Source organism: Manis pentadactyla, chromosome 1 (genome assembly GCF_030020395.1).
Source record: "Manis pentadactyla isolate mManPen7 chromosome 1, mManPen7.hap1, whole genome shotgun sequence".
Classification (NCBI taxonomy): Eukaryota; Metazoa; Chordata; class Mammalia; order Pholidota; family Manidae; genus Manis; species Manis pentadactyla.
In genome coordinates, this window is record NC_080019.1 from 197532586 (window position 1) to 197549080 (window position 16495).

At 52.5% G+C, this 16495-nt stretch overlaps 1 protein-coding gene across 6 annotated transcripts in view; it reads left to right on the forward strand.

The window, feature by feature from the left end:
- Positions 1-16495, forward strand: part of PCNT (pericentrin) — a 144188-nt gene that overhangs the window by 99794 nt on the left and 27899 nt on the right. For 4 of the 6 annotated variants that reach the window (XM_057505615.1, XM_057505619.1, XM_057505613.1 and 1 more), the window contains 9 exons: positions 855-1577; positions 1930-2011; positions 4725-4879; positions 8188-8352; positions 8937-9110; positions 9719-9902; positions 11024-11246; positions 11390-11540; positions 12185-12571. In XM_057505615.1, the coding sequence (XP_057361598.1) occupies positions 855-1577; positions 1930-2011; positions 4725-4879; positions 8188-8352; positions 8937-9110; positions 9719-9902; positions 11024-11246; positions 11390-11540; positions 12185-12571 (2244 nt within the window). Of the gene's footprint in view, positions 1-854; positions 1578-1929; positions 2012-4724; positions 4880-8187; positions 8353-8936; positions 9111-9718; positions 9903-11023; positions 11247-11389; positions 11541-12071; positions 12572-16495 lie in introns of those variants that run through there. The other 2 variants (XM_057505626.1, XM_057505624.1) reach the window with 2 other exon arrangements.

A 16495-nucleotide genomic window follows, 5' to 3' on the forward strand; every position in this document is an offset into this window, starting at 1 on the left:
ATTTTTTAGGACAGTCTCAGTTGAATTATTTTTTCCTTTGAATGAACCATATTCCTTTTATGCCTTGTGATTTTTGTTGGTGGTGGTGATGAACTAATACTGTGGTAAATCTGGAAATCAGAACCATCCTCTTCCTCAGGATTTGCTGTTCTGGTTGTTGTGTTTGTTTCTTTGATTACGGTTTGCTGTCTCTGGGCTGAGAATCAGCCTGATGTGTGACCTTCAGGTCTTCTCAGATCTTTTCTGTTTGTACCTTTCCCTAAGGACACACACAATCACTTTCTGCTTTTTTCTGTGTATTCAGTTGCTTTTGAATGTTGTAGGTTTTAATTTTTCTCCAAAAGAAAAATGCAGTGTGGAGTAAAAGGGCACTAGCTCTTTAAATGTCCTGGAAGTCCCTTTAGTCAAAGGGGGAGAGGCTGCAACTGTGGCCTCCGCCTTGTCTGCCCCGCTGTGAGCAGAATCAGCACTCAGAACACAGGTCCTCAGTGTCTGGAGGGCAGGGTCCTTTTTGCCCACCGTGGCTCCAGGAGCAGGTGCACAGCTGCCTGCCAGGGGGTGGGGGTGCGTAGGTGTCACTGTGCTAAGAGCCAGAGGGACTGCGGTTCACCCTGCAGGCCGTCCCGTGAAGCTGCGAGCCTTCAACAGACTCGAATTCCAGAGTAGTTGCACCAGACAAGATTCTGCCGTGTCACGTGTTGTCCAGGTGGGGAGACGGACGCCTGGAGCTTACTGCCCCACCACCTTCCCAGAATCTCACCCTTAATTGCTTAAGACAGCCTTGACGTCAGACAAATGGGACACCATGGACCTCAATTATGTTTACCATGTGCATGTCTTTCTTTTACCTGCAGGGTAAGGAAAAGCTACTAGAAGATTGTCAGCTGCAGAAAGCTGACCTCATAACTCAGGTGAAACAACTTCAAGAAAGACTGGACTGTCTGGTCTACTCTCGGAGCCTTCAGAGCTTTGAGGCAGAGGAATTTAAATGTCAACAGCCATTGGCATTTTGGCGTGTTTTAGAAAATAGTTCAAGTGATAGTTCCAATAATGGTGATGAAGCTGACAATTCACCTCCTGTTGATGCATTAAACATTCATGAAACCCTGTGGGATCCAGTTGATGTTACTGGAAATCAGAACTCAGTGATAAGTGAGGAGCCAGGTGCTCCTGGGGAGGATGAGGTAGATTTGCAGAATGGCTCACTTTGCTTACAGGTGAGCTTGCCCGGTAGCCCCGGCGGCTCATCCCACAATGAGGGGGCAGAGCCCTTGAAGACCACCCTCCGGGCGGTGGACCTGTCCTCCTGGAGCTCCCCTGAGGTCGTGAGGAAGGACTGGACCCTCGAGCCCCCACCCAGCCTGCCCCTGACGCCCTGCTCAGACGCCCTGAGCCAGTGCAGCCTGGATGCCGCCCTGCAAGACAGGACAGATGCCTCACTGCTCCCATCTGACCAGTCCCAGGCACTTTGTTACCCGGGCAGGTCAGCATCCAGAAAGGCACCTGGGTGGGCGGCGTCTCCACTGGCCACAGTCAGGGCTCCCTTTGCTGACCAGCACGTGCAGTGGACAGCTGTGGTAAGTGGTCCCCGGGTGCTGTCCTGGTGGGCATGTGTGGGATGGCCAAGGCTCCGTGCGTTACCCCAGGAATGTGTCCACATGTCACAGCTGCATACTACCATCTCATGTAAAATTTTTTAATCCAAAATACTTGCTAGTGACTTCTTTAAAATACTCCTAGAGAGCTGTGGATGAGTTTGATTAAATTACTAGAAGCATATGACTTCATTATGTCCACAAGCTTCAAACACTTTTATTTCGATTCTGTTTGGAAATGATAAATTCAGGCATGTCCATCTGGCAACTCAACTCCCTGGTATAGTATATTGTTATTTTACAACCACTTAAAAATCTACCCCTACTTGAACAGGAGAAAGACATTGAAGATGCCATCATAACATCTCTTGATTCGTCTCCTGGGCTGGCGGGAAAGCCCGGTGGCAGTGCAGTGCGTGAGTGCACCCCTCCCTGCAAGCCTTCATCCTCGTGGGGGTGGTGTGGACAGCAGGGCCTGTGCCCTCCATGCCCCCTGCATACGCTGGCCGCACTGGTGTGCGGGCTCCCCCGTCTCTGTGTCTATGCTCTGGGTGTTGCATGCAGACCTGAGGGCACTTTGCTCCTGAAATTTCCATGTATTTCAACACATCCAGTTCATGGTGCCCCCTCAACACCAGGGTGGCCGTGTCACATCTACAGACCTGACTCAGGTTTTGCCACCTATCCCGTTAGTGCCCTTTATAGAGAAGAACACCCTGCTGGTGTAGTGCCTCCGACGCCTCTTGCAGGATGGAGAATGGCGAGAAGCAGGCTGGGGCCTGAGCGCACGTTTTGGGCTGGGAGGCCGTGCTGTGCTGACCCCGAGGGGTTGTGGCCCCTGCATTCCAGGCAGCCCCTCCTTCCCTGTGGGTTTATAGCAGGGCCGTCAGCACACAGGCATCTTGGTGTGTCTGGAGTATGCACAGCGATGCTGTGTTCTTCCAGGTGCACCACAGCACGAGGTCTGGGGCACCAGTGTGGACCCCTTGGCCATATGTCCACCAGGTTTTAGTCCCATTCTTCACTTTTTAATTGTCAAGTGTCCTCGGAGAGGGACTTGGGAGCCACAAGATCCTTGCTGGTGGCTGTGGCCTGCGTCGTCACCGAGGGGGCTGTCCTGAGCTGATATCTGAGTCCTCCTTTCCTCTGTAGTTGCTGGCTGTTCATGAGCCGGTCACCGTGAGAGGTTCTGACTTTCTCGGTTCATTCAGCACTTGAGAGAACGAGACCATGTGAGGCACAGCCATTGGCATCTGCAGACCAGGGCCAGCAGCCGGTTCCTTTTAGCTCATGATTGGTCCCAGTGGGAAGCGTGTGGTTTAGGGATTCGAGTGGCGGGTCCCAGGAGCAGCCATGGATTGCCCTTCCCTAGGGACATCACAGCAACTCTCAGAAACTTGCTCTAGGATTTATTTTCAAATCATATTTGCTAGTTAGAGTCACTTGCATGAACTTCCTGGCTACACACTACACAGGCCTCTATCCCGTCTTCCCGGGATGCTCCCTTTGCCTTCCAGATTCTCGCAGGGCCGCTGGGGGGTGCGCATCGTCTCTTGAAAGGCTCTCTTCCTTTCCCTTCGCTGCCTCATGGTCTCCCCATGCTGTACCCGGCCTGTGCCCACCTGCTGGTCAGACCCCTCATCCCTCCTTGATGTATGTTCATTGCTTCAATGACGTAAGTTCCCCAGCAGCTCCCGAAGGAAAGCCTGCTCCATGTGCCTTTTCCCGGGAACTTCCTGCGCCTCCATTTGTCGGCAGTGAGGCTTGGTGCAGATTCCTAGGTGGGGAGCCCTCTACCCCACTAGAGTCCCAGACCCAGCGTCGCCCCCACTCGTCTGTAGCGCCGGCCCTCAGCATGGCCCCTGGGGCGTGTCCTCTGCCCTGGAAGTTCTTCCTGAGGCCTGTGGCCATTTCCCCTGTGGTTCTCTCTCATTTTTCTGTGATTTTCTGTTAACCACATACCAGACCTCCTGGGCCAGTTTTATTTTCTCTCCTTTTCTACATCTTTGTAGGTTAGGACTTTATTTCTCAAGCTGTGTCAAATGCTGTTCATTCTGCTCTGTTTGAATCTCTGAACACACTCCTCCTCCCCAGCTGCCCCTTTTCTCAGTGTCTTTCCTTGTTTTCTGGCTGATACTTCAGTCCTCCTCCTCTAGGAAACGGCGGTCCCCCTGAAGTTCGCTCCTGCTGCTGTCTCCACCCTGCTGCTTCCTCCGCTCTCTCATTCTGTTTCACTCTGTCTTATGTTTGGACGTTCCTGGGCACGTCTGAGGATTCATACTCTTCTCTTATTAACGCTGGAGGCCCTGTGCTCGGGGACCTCACCTCCTCTGTCACCCTGAGCTGCGTGCTGGCGGGAGAAGCAGCCGGAAGGTCTGACCCTGCTTTCCTGCTGGGCGGCTCCCTCCGTTTTCCAGAACCTGTGCTTCCAGGCCTCCTTGGATCAGCCGCGCGCTGCCAGGCTTGGGGACCTGTGCACTTCTGAGAGGTTTGGAATTGTTTTGAGGCCACTTCCCGTCAGACCGAGGTTCCTGGAGTCTCAAATTCTAGACGTTTTTCAGGGTTCCTCAGCCCAGGATGGCTAGTTTCAGGGCTTTTCTCTACCTACCCCCAAATCCAGCGAGCTCGCCTTTCCCGACCAGACGTGTGCCTTGTTCCTGCATCAGCCCCTGCCTGCCGTCTTGTCCTCACGGCTTGGGCCTCCCTTGGTTTGGCGAGCACCGGCCCCGTGCATGTCTGTCTGTGGGGCAGGTTCTCTGTGCGGCCCTGTGGGTTTTGTTCTGTCATTGGGGGATCAGAAAACACACATCCAGGTAAAAATGAGCTCAGATATTCATAAGCTTTATGTTGAAATCATGGATGTTAACATATTAAACATGCAAAGTATACTTTTTCTTAATGTGTGTAGTTCTCATCTTGGGTCTTTATGAAAATACTGGTGGCATCTGGTAGCTCACCAAAGATGTCTTCTGGGATGGGCTCAGCCACTGCTGTCCTGGGCGTTGTGGGGCCTGGCCTCATAGTGCACAGGGAAGCAGGGTCTGACTGCCCCCTGTGCTCTGAGAACATCCCCAGGGAAGCTGCCAGAGAGCCGCAGTTGTTGGCCCTTACTTCGTGGTGTGTTTCTAGGTGATGGCTTGGGGTTTGGAGAGATCCTGAATCAAGGCTCAGGAGGACTCAGAGCTCCCACTGCTGGCCCTGCAGTGCCTCTTCCTGCCTCTGGAAGGTTCCAGCAGCCTCTGGAAACCATGAAGGAGAAGGAAGTCCACCCCCAGCAAGTGAAGGTAAGTCAGGGCGCCATGGTGAGGGGCCTCCCTCTCTGGCCTGCTCTGTGCCTGCCCGGTGGCTCTGCTCAGACATGCTCCAACTCCAGCTCTTTCATGCCTCCGAGAAGTGTTTGCAGAAGCCGAGCCCCTGTTGTGAGGAGCACTAGGGTGGGCGTATCACGTGGGACCCTGGCCCACTGGGCCCGTTAGGGCCATGGTTCCAAGGAGGGTAACCACTCTCCCGAGCTGTCACAGCACAGCACACGCTGGGCCTGCAGGTACAGTTGTGTTAATGAATCACAAGAGACCAAACCAGGTTTGATCTTCCTGAATTTAGTTCAAGAATCAGAACTTTGGACCCTGTTTGGGGAAGTAATTGTGTTTTTCTGTTTGGTTCTGGAGACTGACCTTTCGCCTTCCCTAAGGTGACTTTGGGCTGCCCTGTGCCACTGCAGAGCCCAAGCATGGCACCAGTCCAGGCTCCAGGGTTGCTGCCCTGCCTGGCCGCAGCCTCAGCCCTCCTGATGGGCTGGGCTCATCCCCACCCCCTGCCAAGGGTCCCCACTGTCCCAGCTGCTGCTGCGGTCCTGCTGGCCCTGTAGGGAGGCCCTCCCGGTCAGTGGGCTGGGCTGTGGAGGCGCTGATGGTCACAACACTCCAGGGTCAGAGCTGGGTTCGCCTCAGATGAGGGGGGAGGGTGCCACTCAGCATCCTGGGGTTTAACTTAGAAAGCAGAATTCCTTTTCGATTTTTCCCAGCTTTCACTGATAACATGGCATTTTGTGACAGTGTGACATGTCTCATGTGTGTTGCAAAACCGTTTAACCACGGTACCTTTAGTTTGCACTTTCGTCACCTGGAAGGCAGAGTTTTTGTAGAACTTTCATGGATTTTCTTTTCTCTCCCAACTTTAGCAAATCATTTTATGGCAAAACCATTGATATAAAGTTTGATCAAATAAGTAAATGATAAAATGCCACTATCTTGTCGCATTCCCAAACAAAATAAGTTTGATGTTAATTAAAATGTTCTCTGAAATTGTGTTCAGAATAAAACTTTTTCTTACTCCTTTAACGATTGAAATTGGAGTAATTTTTTTTTAGCTAGTATTTTATTTCCTATTTCCTTTTTTTTGCATTCCTCAATTGCTTATGACATTAAACATTAAAGACATTTCTGTTGCCATTTTCAATCCAAGTATTTAGAGAAGAATTTCTAGTATTAGAGGAATTTCTAATTTTCAAGGAATAAATCTGGTTGTTATGACAATTCTTTATACTTAGGCTTTGATGTTTAACACTTAGTAGTCAGAAAAGAAAACAAGCACAAGACCCAGCAGCAGCCCTGAGCCCTGCCAGGAAGCGGCAGAGGCTGCCTTTGGTGTCTGGCGGTGCCGGCCCGGCCCGGCCGCAGTAGCAGGAGAGTAAGTCAGGAAGTGGTTGCCCTGTCGCTCGCTCTGTCTGCTTCAGTCAGAACCTGTCATTTCAGTATTGCTATGTCCAGTTGAAAATAGCAAAAAGGTATTTTCTGAAAGGTTTTTCATACTATTTCAAGCTTGGTCTTCTGTGTCCTGACCTTCTGTGCCGTGTTTCTGGAGTGTTGAGCTGCAGCGCTCACCGTGGGGGGGTGGCAGCATCAAGAGGATCTGTGTCTTGTTTGAAAGCGTGGTGATGACGTGCTCCCTGACACGTCGGCCACAAACCCCAGCAGTACCTCAGGGCTGGCTCAGGCATGTTGTGTGGCCACGCTCTGGGCGCCCCTGAGCTGGGCACCCTGGAGGAAGGTCCGGCATGCACTGGGGTTGGGGGTTGCTGAGCAGGGGCCATGGGGCAGCCAGGCTCCAGCACCTCCAGGGCTACGCCGCCAGCATGCCTGAGTGGGAGCCCTATGGGCCAGTCCGTGGTGGGAAGTGCCGTGCGTCCACAGGGCCCTGAGCAGCAGGCAGGTGTGCATCGCTGATTGACAGCAGCACATGGAGGTGGTAGCCGTGGGAGAGCAGGTCCCTGGACAGAAGGCCACCGTCCAGAGGGCAGAGGTCCCAGTGATGGTGTCCATGGTCTCAAAGGCTGAGCCACCACAGGTCTGCACCCCCACCAGCCTCAGACCTAGGGTCCTGCTGCTCCCCATTGATTCTTACGGCCGCTGTGGAAAACCCATATCTGCACAGACCTGGGTCCCTGAAGGGTGCAGTGCCCCCAGGAAGCTGAGCTGGTGCGGGCAGACGACCTTGCTCACTGCAGTGATCTTTTTGAGAGATGTTTGTAAAAGTGCATTTCACCTCCGTATAAGATCCAGGAAGGTGTTGAAAGAACAGAGCGCCTGTCACCTGCAGCCAGGACACACCTGCTCTCACCACAGGGCCTTGATTTGCATCAGTTTTACATCAAATAAATTGTTTTGAAATGAAATTGTCTTTAGATTGTTAAGGACAACTCCCTTTAAAGTAAACTTAACATATGATTTGGTCTGTAGCACTTCTGTATTGATATTTCACCTTTTGGGGTCATACTATCAGAATCATAGCAAGAACTATGTCTAGCTGGCTGGCTGTTGTGGGCCTCTTCACTGCTGGCTCTACATCTTGCTGCTTGGCACACTAGTCAGTCTGTTTTCCTGAGCTTTAAGGCTGGTGTGCCACTGTCATGAAGCCTTGCACATGGTGCAGGGACCTCCACAGGCCCTCTGGACTCGACGGTGGTCCTGCCACCAGCCTCTCCGTGGGGACAGCTCTGGGGCAGCCAGCTGCTTCCTCCGTAAGCTCAGACCCCCATGGCGTGGAGGGCCTGTTCCTGCGCACAGACCCCACAGGCAGGGCACAGCACCGGTGTCTCCTGGCTCCCTGCATCTGGGCCCCATGGGGGCCCTGAGGGCCAGGGTGGCTGGTAGCCGGCCCTCTGTCACCCACACGTGCCATCTCAGGAGGGGACCTGCCGGCTGGGATGCGCATACAGGCCCCCCTTGGGGCGTCCTTGCAGCACAGCAGTGTGGCCTTAGGGGAGCCAGAGAAGCCCACGGTGTGTCCATGGCCTGAGGCCCTGTCCTGAGTTCTCCCACGTGTGTGGGGGGCAGCACCCACCAGGAGGGGCAGGTGAATGGCTAAATCATGGCGCCCGCCTTGGAGAGCTTACACAGAAATTCACTCTCAGGGCTGGTCCTGAGTTGTCTCTGAGGGTCATGGTGGAGGGGAGTGTGGAAGCCTCGTGGTCAGAACAGCAGTCTGCTCTTTGGCATGAAGGCCGTGCGAGCACCGTTCCCAGGTGGTGGTGGGCCAGAGTGGAGGAACACGTGCCTGATTTCCTTCTTCCCAAAATGCCTGTCTGCTGTAGGCTTTGCTGCAGATGGTGTGTGATGAGAGCCGCCACATACTGGCCTTGTCCGAATGCCGCACGCCTGCCAGTGCCCCGAGCGAGGACAAGCCGCACATGGTGCTCGAGTGCATCCTGAGGGAGGCCCAGGGCCTGCTGGAGGCTGCACCCCAAAAGGAAGAGAAGGTATGGGGGTGCTTTGTGTGACAGTAGAGGAGTAGCGGGCAGGAATCAAATTTAGGAAATCGCTCGGCCAAGTAAGTGGGAGCCGGGAGTGAGAGGTGGGCCAGCAGCGGTGGGTGACCGGGGCGCAGGGGATGGGGACAGTGACGGTGGCCACTTTTCTGGGAGGCGCAGTGGGGAGGGCGGGGGCACAGGAGCATCCACTGTGCAGCCAAGGAGCCGGTGGCTAATCCAGGGGCAGCGCAGAGTCAAGGGCAGATGCTGAGCCACGTCCACGGGACCAGCTGTCATGGGATGTGGAGGGAGAGGGGCAGCACCCACGGCCGGGCCCAGGAACTGCCGGGGAAGGGGCAGTGGGCTTGAGCACCCCACTCATGGCACCACGATGACCTCGGGCCATCCCGAGACCCTGGCCCGCGCGTCTGCCCACCCCCTTCGCCCTAGTGCCTCCTCGGGGCGCCCTGCCGGCTCTCCTGCCGCTGGGTGGCCGGGGGCACTCGCGGCTCCCCCCCGTCTGTTCAGCAGTTTCTGTTTGGGCCTGCTAGTGCTTTTGTGAGAACACCAAGCCCTGTGTCCCCGTGTTTTAGGAGCCTCCTGACGTGAACCTCACCTGGAGAAGGGACTTCCTGCAGGGGGCCCAGCAGGTGTTTGGAACAGTGCAGGACACGCTGCCAGCCAAGTTGTGGCCCTGGATCTGCAGCTCCAACCCTGGGAACCCCGGCTCCCTGCAGCTGAGGCGGGAGCAGGTGGTGTGGGGGCAGGTGAGTTACTCCCGACAGAGAGGCCAGCCTCCCCACCTGTACGTGTGGCCATGGCTGGAGAGGAAGTTCTGCCCTGTCCAGGGAAGCACTGCGTTTTTATGCGTGAATCCCACAAAAATGGGGAGTAGTGCGCCTGTGTCCCAGACAACGTCCCTCTGTCCATAAATAACTGGCTTTCCTTAAAAGTGAAAGGCCAGTCCCCAGACCAGCCCCAGCTACGAGTGCTGAGCCCAGGGTTGGAGGGTCAGGGCTGGGGGCATCCGCTCTGGGGCCTGGAGGCCTGTTTTCTGTTTCCTCATAAGAGGGCATCAACATCCAGATGCAGAGCTGCAGCAGGTCAGGGCAGCCCCAGGCACAGACCAGGCCCAGAAAGCAGACCAGGGCGCCTGAGGGTTCCATTCCACCTCCGGCACACATGCCCTCCCACCAGCTGTCCTCACCCCCGGGGGGGCCGGGGCACAGGGCCAACGGGTGTGAGCCAGCAGACCGAGCACAGCATGCGGGTGGCAGGGTGCTCCTGCCCTGGCCCGGCTCCCCGTCTATCTGGTGGCGCCTGCCAGTGGCTGTGCATGTGGTTCCTGACTGCCCGCCCTTGGGCAAACATGCAGGAGAAGCCCTCGGAGCACCTGCCTCTGTCAGACAGGAGCAGCTTGCTTGGCGAGATCCAGGCTCTGCGTGCCCAGCTGCGGATGACGCACCTGCAGAACCAGGAGAAGCTGCAGCAGCTGTGTGCAGCCCTGACCAGCACACAGGCCCACAGAAGCCAGAAGGAGCGCCAGCTGCGCAGACAGGGTGGGTACTGCCCTCGCGTCCCCACCCACCTGGCGTCACCCGTTCAGTGAGGCGACGTGCCCGTCAGCAGAACCTCTCTGGCTGCCCAGTGCTGGGTCTGGTGGCAGTGACCTGTTTCTGGTTTCCCCAGGTCCCCGAGTGCAGGGACTGTAGCTCTGGCCTCAGCACCCCGAGAGTAGGGCTCTGAGAGACAGAGCAGGGTGGGGCCCGTGACTCTGTCTGTTCTTCTGGGAGCGTTTGGATCTGGGTTGTGCTGGAGGCCGAAGCTGCCTGCTGCAGGTTTCTGCATTTAATTTAGATTCTGTGGGATTTTTTTATACAGATTGTTGTGTCATCCATGAATAAAAAACATTAAAAATTTTTCTTTCCCAGCCACCTCTTTTCTTGCCGATTGCACCGGGCATGGGGAACGCTCCATCTGTCCCTCAGCCTGGGGGTTCAGCTGTAGTCTAAGGGCAGTGGCCTTGCGTTCAGGCCAGGCCTTGTCATCGCACATTCTCCTTTATACATTTCTTGGCTGGTTTGCTGGCGTTTTGCATCCACACCATGTAGCTTTCTTCTGGTGTCGGTGTGTCGGTGTTGGAGTCTAGCCAGCTTCATGGAGGGTTGGCGCCTGTCCTACTTCCCAGAAGGGCTGGTGTAGAACCCAGGTGATACCATCCGTGAGTTCAGGGAGAGCTCTTCCTTGGAGCTTGTCTCTGTGGGAGGCATGTAGCCTAGGAGTGGTGGCTGTGGTAGCATTTTCAGGTGACATGCTGGTCTTTGAGCACCAGGCAGGGGGGCTTCTGAGTGGCCTCAAACACGAAGGCTCATCTCAGCCCAGCTCCCCCTCTGGCTCCAAGAAGACCCCAGACCGATGCAGCTCCAGAGGCTAGGAGAGTGTGTGCCCCCCTGCCTGTGTGTCCCAGGTTCTCACCAGCCAGCAGTTTGTGATGAATATGTCCCCAAGTGTCCAGGCTCCGTCAGAAGTGAAAGCTTCTAGGTCATGGGAATTTCATTTCCCCCCAGGTTGATACACCCTTGTCCTATTGCTGGTTTGTTTTTAATCTGTTAAGTCATTTGTATGGTTCCCTTTGGACTTGTGAATAACACTATTTTACATTCTTTGATCTCTTTTTTAGTTGAGTTATTGGCATATAAAGTTGAGCAGGAAAAATGTATAGCTAGCAATCTACAGAAGACGCTGGGTGAAGAGCAAGAGAGAGCAAGTGATGCTCAGAAGCTCCTGGTGGTGGAACAGAAGGCAGTCAGGGATTTGAGGTCTGAGCTCTGTGAGTGTAAAGAGGACAATGAAAGGCTGCTGGCATCCCTCCACAGCACACAGAAGGAGGTGCTCCAGCTGAGGTGGGTGCTGCCCCATGGCCCGGTGGACGCAAGCGGATGGTGAGGGTGCGGCTGGTCCTGGCCTGACCTTCCAGGAGCCCCGGGCCACCCATGTCCCTTCCAGAGCGCTCTGTGACACAGAGCCTGGCGGTCTGTCCCCACAGGTCCACACTGGACAGCAAGGAGAACAGCCTGCAGGCTGCCTTGCAGGAGCTGGAGGGCGGGCGTGGGAAGGAGCGTGCCCTGCAGAGCCGGCTGGAGGAGGAGCAGCTGCAGCGCCTGCAGAGCGAGGCACAGAGCACCAAGGCCCTGGAGGTGAGGGCGGGTGGGCTGCCCGTGCCCCTGTTCTTCTAGGCTCCTGTGTGCGGCGGCACACCCGGGAGGGGGCTGTCCTTCATGATGCAGGGAGTGAGGGACAGCACGGTGCCAGAGCGCCCACACTGTGCTACCTCGGTGTTTGGTTTTTTGCAAGGTGGCCGCAGGCTTAGAAGCCGGGGTCAAAATGAGCCAGTGTAGTGACCCGGCTTCTGCGTGTGATGCCTGCTGCGTGTGTGAACTGGCATTTCATTTGGCAGCTTGATGGCCCCGTGTCCAGCAGGTGTCCTGTAGGTCCTGAACAAGCACACCGTCAGTTCCGGGGTTGGTGAAGCTGTCTTTCAGTGACAGAGACTGGTTCAGAGCAAGCCTGCTGTGTCTTTAGGGTCCAAGTGTTGGTGTCAGGCCGAAGGGAGGCTGAGCCCGAGGCACGTGTGTGCATTCACTGAGCGTTGCTTCCAAAAGTGTACTTTATCCAGGGGTGAGCATCAAAATAACTGAATATGATTGCACTTTCTTCTTTCTCCGCAGGACAGATTTCAAAAGGAGTAATTGCTAGGTTGAAGGATATCAGCAGGAATGTGGGCAAGAAATCGGTTGAGATACTTTTCCTCCTGACAGAATTTTCCTAATCCCTTTCCCAGGAGTTGAGAAAGTCCTTGGAGCAGGAGTGTGCTCAGGGTGAGCAGCTGCGTGTCGCGCTAGAACACGAGCGGACGGCCAGGGACAACCTTCAGAAGGAGCTGCAGATTGAGTCCTCGCGCTGCGAGGCGCTGCTGGCCCAGGAGCGCGGCCGGCTCTCTGAGCTGCAGAGGTCACTGGCAGCTGAGGAGGGCCGGTCGCTGGAGCTGTCCGAGGCTCTGCACCACGAGCGCCTCCTGACGGAACAGCTGAGCCGCAGAACACAGGAGGCACGCACGCTGCACTCTCTGGGGCGGGAGCTGAAGGGCCTGCGGGCCGCACTGGAGGCAGCACAGCAGCAGGAGGCCCAGGCGCAGCAGCGCTGCGAGGAGCTCCGGAGAGAGAAGGAGGTAAGTGCCGTGTGGAAGTCGGCCGTGGAGGCCCCGCAGACCCGGAGTCGGGAGCTGAGGTGTGGTCTGGAGCAAGAGCGGAGAAGCCTGCGTGGCTGCAGGCAGTTAGAGTGGTTACACCCAAGGCTGTCAGAGCCGGAGGACACCAGGGCGCGAGGAGAGGGGACCAGGCAGAGGCATGCAGGCACGGAGAAGTGGCAGAGAGACAAGGAGAGACTGGTGAGCGCCAGCACTGGGTGTCAGCGCTGACCACCGTGGGGGCGGGTAGGAGACATGAGGGTGTCTCCCATGTCTGTCCTAACCGGGACACCTGCGTGACCGCGGCCCTGCAGTGAGCTCTGAAGTCAGGAGGTGCCAGTCCTCCGGCTCGGCTCTCCCAGCACAGTGTGTGTGTTTGTGGCCCTTGCCGTGCCGTGTGCCTTTGATGGTCAGCCTTCCCACTCCCGCAGAAGAAGAGGCTGTCAGGGTTCTGATGGGCCCGCACAGAGTCTGGCTTCTAGTGGGAGAGCCCGGCCCCTGGCCTGCAAGGCAGGAAGGTCTCCGTCTGTCAGCCCTCCGCCTCCGGTGGTTTCAGCCGTGAGCACTGCACTTCTTGTCAGATTTATTCCTAAGGGTTCCTCTCCATTTTGATGCTCTGTTAAGTGGAATGGTCATCTTAAAACTTCATCTCAGACTGTTGGTGGCCAGTGTGTAGTGGTACAGTTCATTTTTGTTTATTGATCTGTGTCCTGTAATGTTGCTGAGCTTACTATCCCCAGTGTTTTCTAATTCATGCTTTGGGATTTCCCATGTATGAGATCGTGTCCTCTGCTCATAGACAGTTTTACTTCCCTTCCACCCGGAAGGCCTTTTCTTTTCTCTTCCCAGCTGACTGCCTGGCTCTGACATGGAACGGGAGGTGGGCATCCTCGCCTTGTCCCCCTGGGAAAGCGCTCAGTCTCACTGTTCAGCATGTTGGTGGCTGAGGGACTTTCGTTGGTGCCCTTTATCAGAGGAAGTTCTTTTCTATTCCTTTTCTGTTTTTTATTTTTAACTTTGAGAGAGTACTAGATTGGGCTTTTTAGTGTCTTTTGAGATCTGTGGGTTTTATCCTGTGTTGATAACGGTGAATTACATTGATTTTCATATGTTGAACCATTCTTGCATTCTTGAGGTGAATCCCATCAGTTTTGGTCTATAGTTCCTTTTTATGTAGTGCTAGACACAGTTTGCCAGCATCTGGTTGAGGATTTTGCCTCTGTGTTCATGAGGGATGCCAGTCTGTAGTCCTGTGGTTTTGATGCCCAGACGAGTTTGGCCTCACAGGATGGTGAAGAGATGTTCTCTTATTTTTGGGGGGGCCTTAATTTTAGATACATTTTATGTCCAAAAGCCTTTCTTTTTTTTTTTTTTTTTTTTAATAATTATTTTTTATTGAAGGGTAGTTGACACACAGTATTACATTACATGAGTTTCAAGTGTACAACACAGTGGTAGAACATTTATATACATAATTCTAGGTTCCAGCTATCACCCTACCAGGCTGTTACAATATCTTGACTATATTCCTTATGCTATACATTACATCCCGGTTACTAATTTATTTTACCATTGGAAGTCTGTCCTTTTTTTTTTTTTTTTTTTTTTTTTTTTGTGAGGGCATCTCTCATATTTATTGATCAAATGGTTGTTAACGACAATAAAATTCTGTATAGGGGAGTCAATGCTCAATGCACAATCATTATTCCACCCCAAGCCTAATTTTTGTCAGTCTCCAATCTTCTGAGGCATAACAAACAAGTTTTTACATGTAGAACAAATTCTTACATAATGAATAAGTTACATAGTGAACAGTACAAGGGCAGTCATCACAGAAACTTTCGGTTTTGCTCATGCATTATGAACTATAAACAGTCAGTTCAAATATGAATACTCATTTGGTTTTTATACTTGATTTATATGTGGATACCACATTTCTCTCTTTATTATTATTATTTTTAATAAAATGCTGAAGTGGTAGGTAGATACAAGATAAAGGTAGAAAACATAGTTTAGTGTTGTAAGAGAGCACATGTAGATGATCAGGTGTGTGCCTGTAGACTATGTGTTAATCCAAGCTAAACCAGGGCAATAAAACATCCACGTATGCAGAAGATTTCTCTCAGAACGGGGGGGTGAGGTTCTAAGCCTCACCTCTGTTGATCCCCAATTTCTCACCTGATGGCCCCCCTGCGACTGTGCCTGTCTTAGGTTGTTCCTCCCTTGAGGAATCTTACCCGTCTCTGGCTAACCAGTCATCTTCCGGGGCCATACAGGGAAATGTGAAGTTGGTAAGTGAGAGAGAAGCCTTATTGTTTGAAAAAGTTAGCTTTTTACTTCTTTGCATATTTATGCCCTGTGGCTTCTATGCCCAGCATTTGTCTTGAGGTATCTTTACCACTTGGAAGAATTATGATACTCGGTAAATTTGATATGAGGCACGAATTCTATTTAAGGGTTGTAATTAGGAAGGAAGAAGAAAAGCTATAGAAGTAGCAGGCGGAAGAAAACATGGGAAGATTGATTATTTCTTTGATATATCTTCTTGTAGAGTAACTTCAGCATGTATAGGTTTTAAGCTACTACTTAAATTGCACACACACATTAACATAATAGGAGTATAGTTACATAACCAAAGCATATCTGTAATTACCAGCCATCTGCAGTGAAACCAAGAAAACCAGTTAGGCACCTTAGGCATTTGTGAAAACTTATCTATGATATGGTGGATATTGTCCAAATGAACTTGAACAGTCTGAGAGAAATCAGACAAATTAAAACAACCCATTCCTGGGGACTGTTCACATGCCATATGTTCTTTTAACAATAAATAGTTTGTAGTTGTAAGACTTTGGAGCGCTACAATTTGCACTTCTCCAAATTCTTGGTTGAGTTCCAACAGTATAGATCCAGTCCAATTTTGTTGTTTTACTGTATGCACAGGCCAGCTTAGATATCTCCTTCCTCATTCCCATGGCAGGTCCAGGAACTGGTGGGATGAGTGCATCTACAGCTGTAGCAGTGCGTGGATCTTTGTTGGGGTTTTTTGATGATCATCTTCTGGCATGAGTCTTCCAGAGGGTGCAGATGTTGGAAGTTCTTTTTCATATCGTATCTTAGTTCATTTTCGGGGTAGCCCAATTAGGCTTTGATCCTCTGTATAAACACAAACAGACCCTTTGCCTACACTTTTATATGCCCTTTATACCCTTGTGTAGAACTCGTTGGAGGTTACCACACAGGAACTGCCCTTTTTTTTTTTTTTTTTTGCTATCACTAATCTACACTTACATGACGAATATTATGTTTACTAGGCTCTCCCCTATACCAGGTCTCCCCTATAAACCCCTTTACAGTCACTGTCCATCAGCATAGCAAAATGTTGTAGAATCACTACTTGCCTTCTCTGTGTTGTACAGCCCTCCCTTTTCTCCTACCCCCCCATGCATGTTAATCTTAATACCCCCCTACTTCTCCCCCCCTTATCCCTCCCTACCCACCCATCCTCCCCAGTCCCTTTACCTTTGGTACCTGTTAGTCCATTCTTGAGTTCTGTGATTCTGCTGCTGTTTTGTTCCTTCAGTTTTTCCTTTGTTCTTATATTCCACAGATAAGTGAAATCATTTGGTATTTCTCTTTCTCCGCTTGGCTTGTTTCACTGAGCATAATACCCTCCAGCTCCATCCATGTTGCTGCAAATGATTGGATTTGCCCTTTTCTTATAGCTGAGTAGTATTCCATTGTGTATATGTACCACATCTTTTTTATCCATTCATCTATTGATGGACATTTAGGTTGCTTCCAATTCTTGGCTATTGTAAATAGTGCTGCAATAAACATAGGGGTGCATCTGTCTTTCTCAAACTTGATTGCTGCATTCTTAGGGTAAATTCCTAGGAGTGGAAT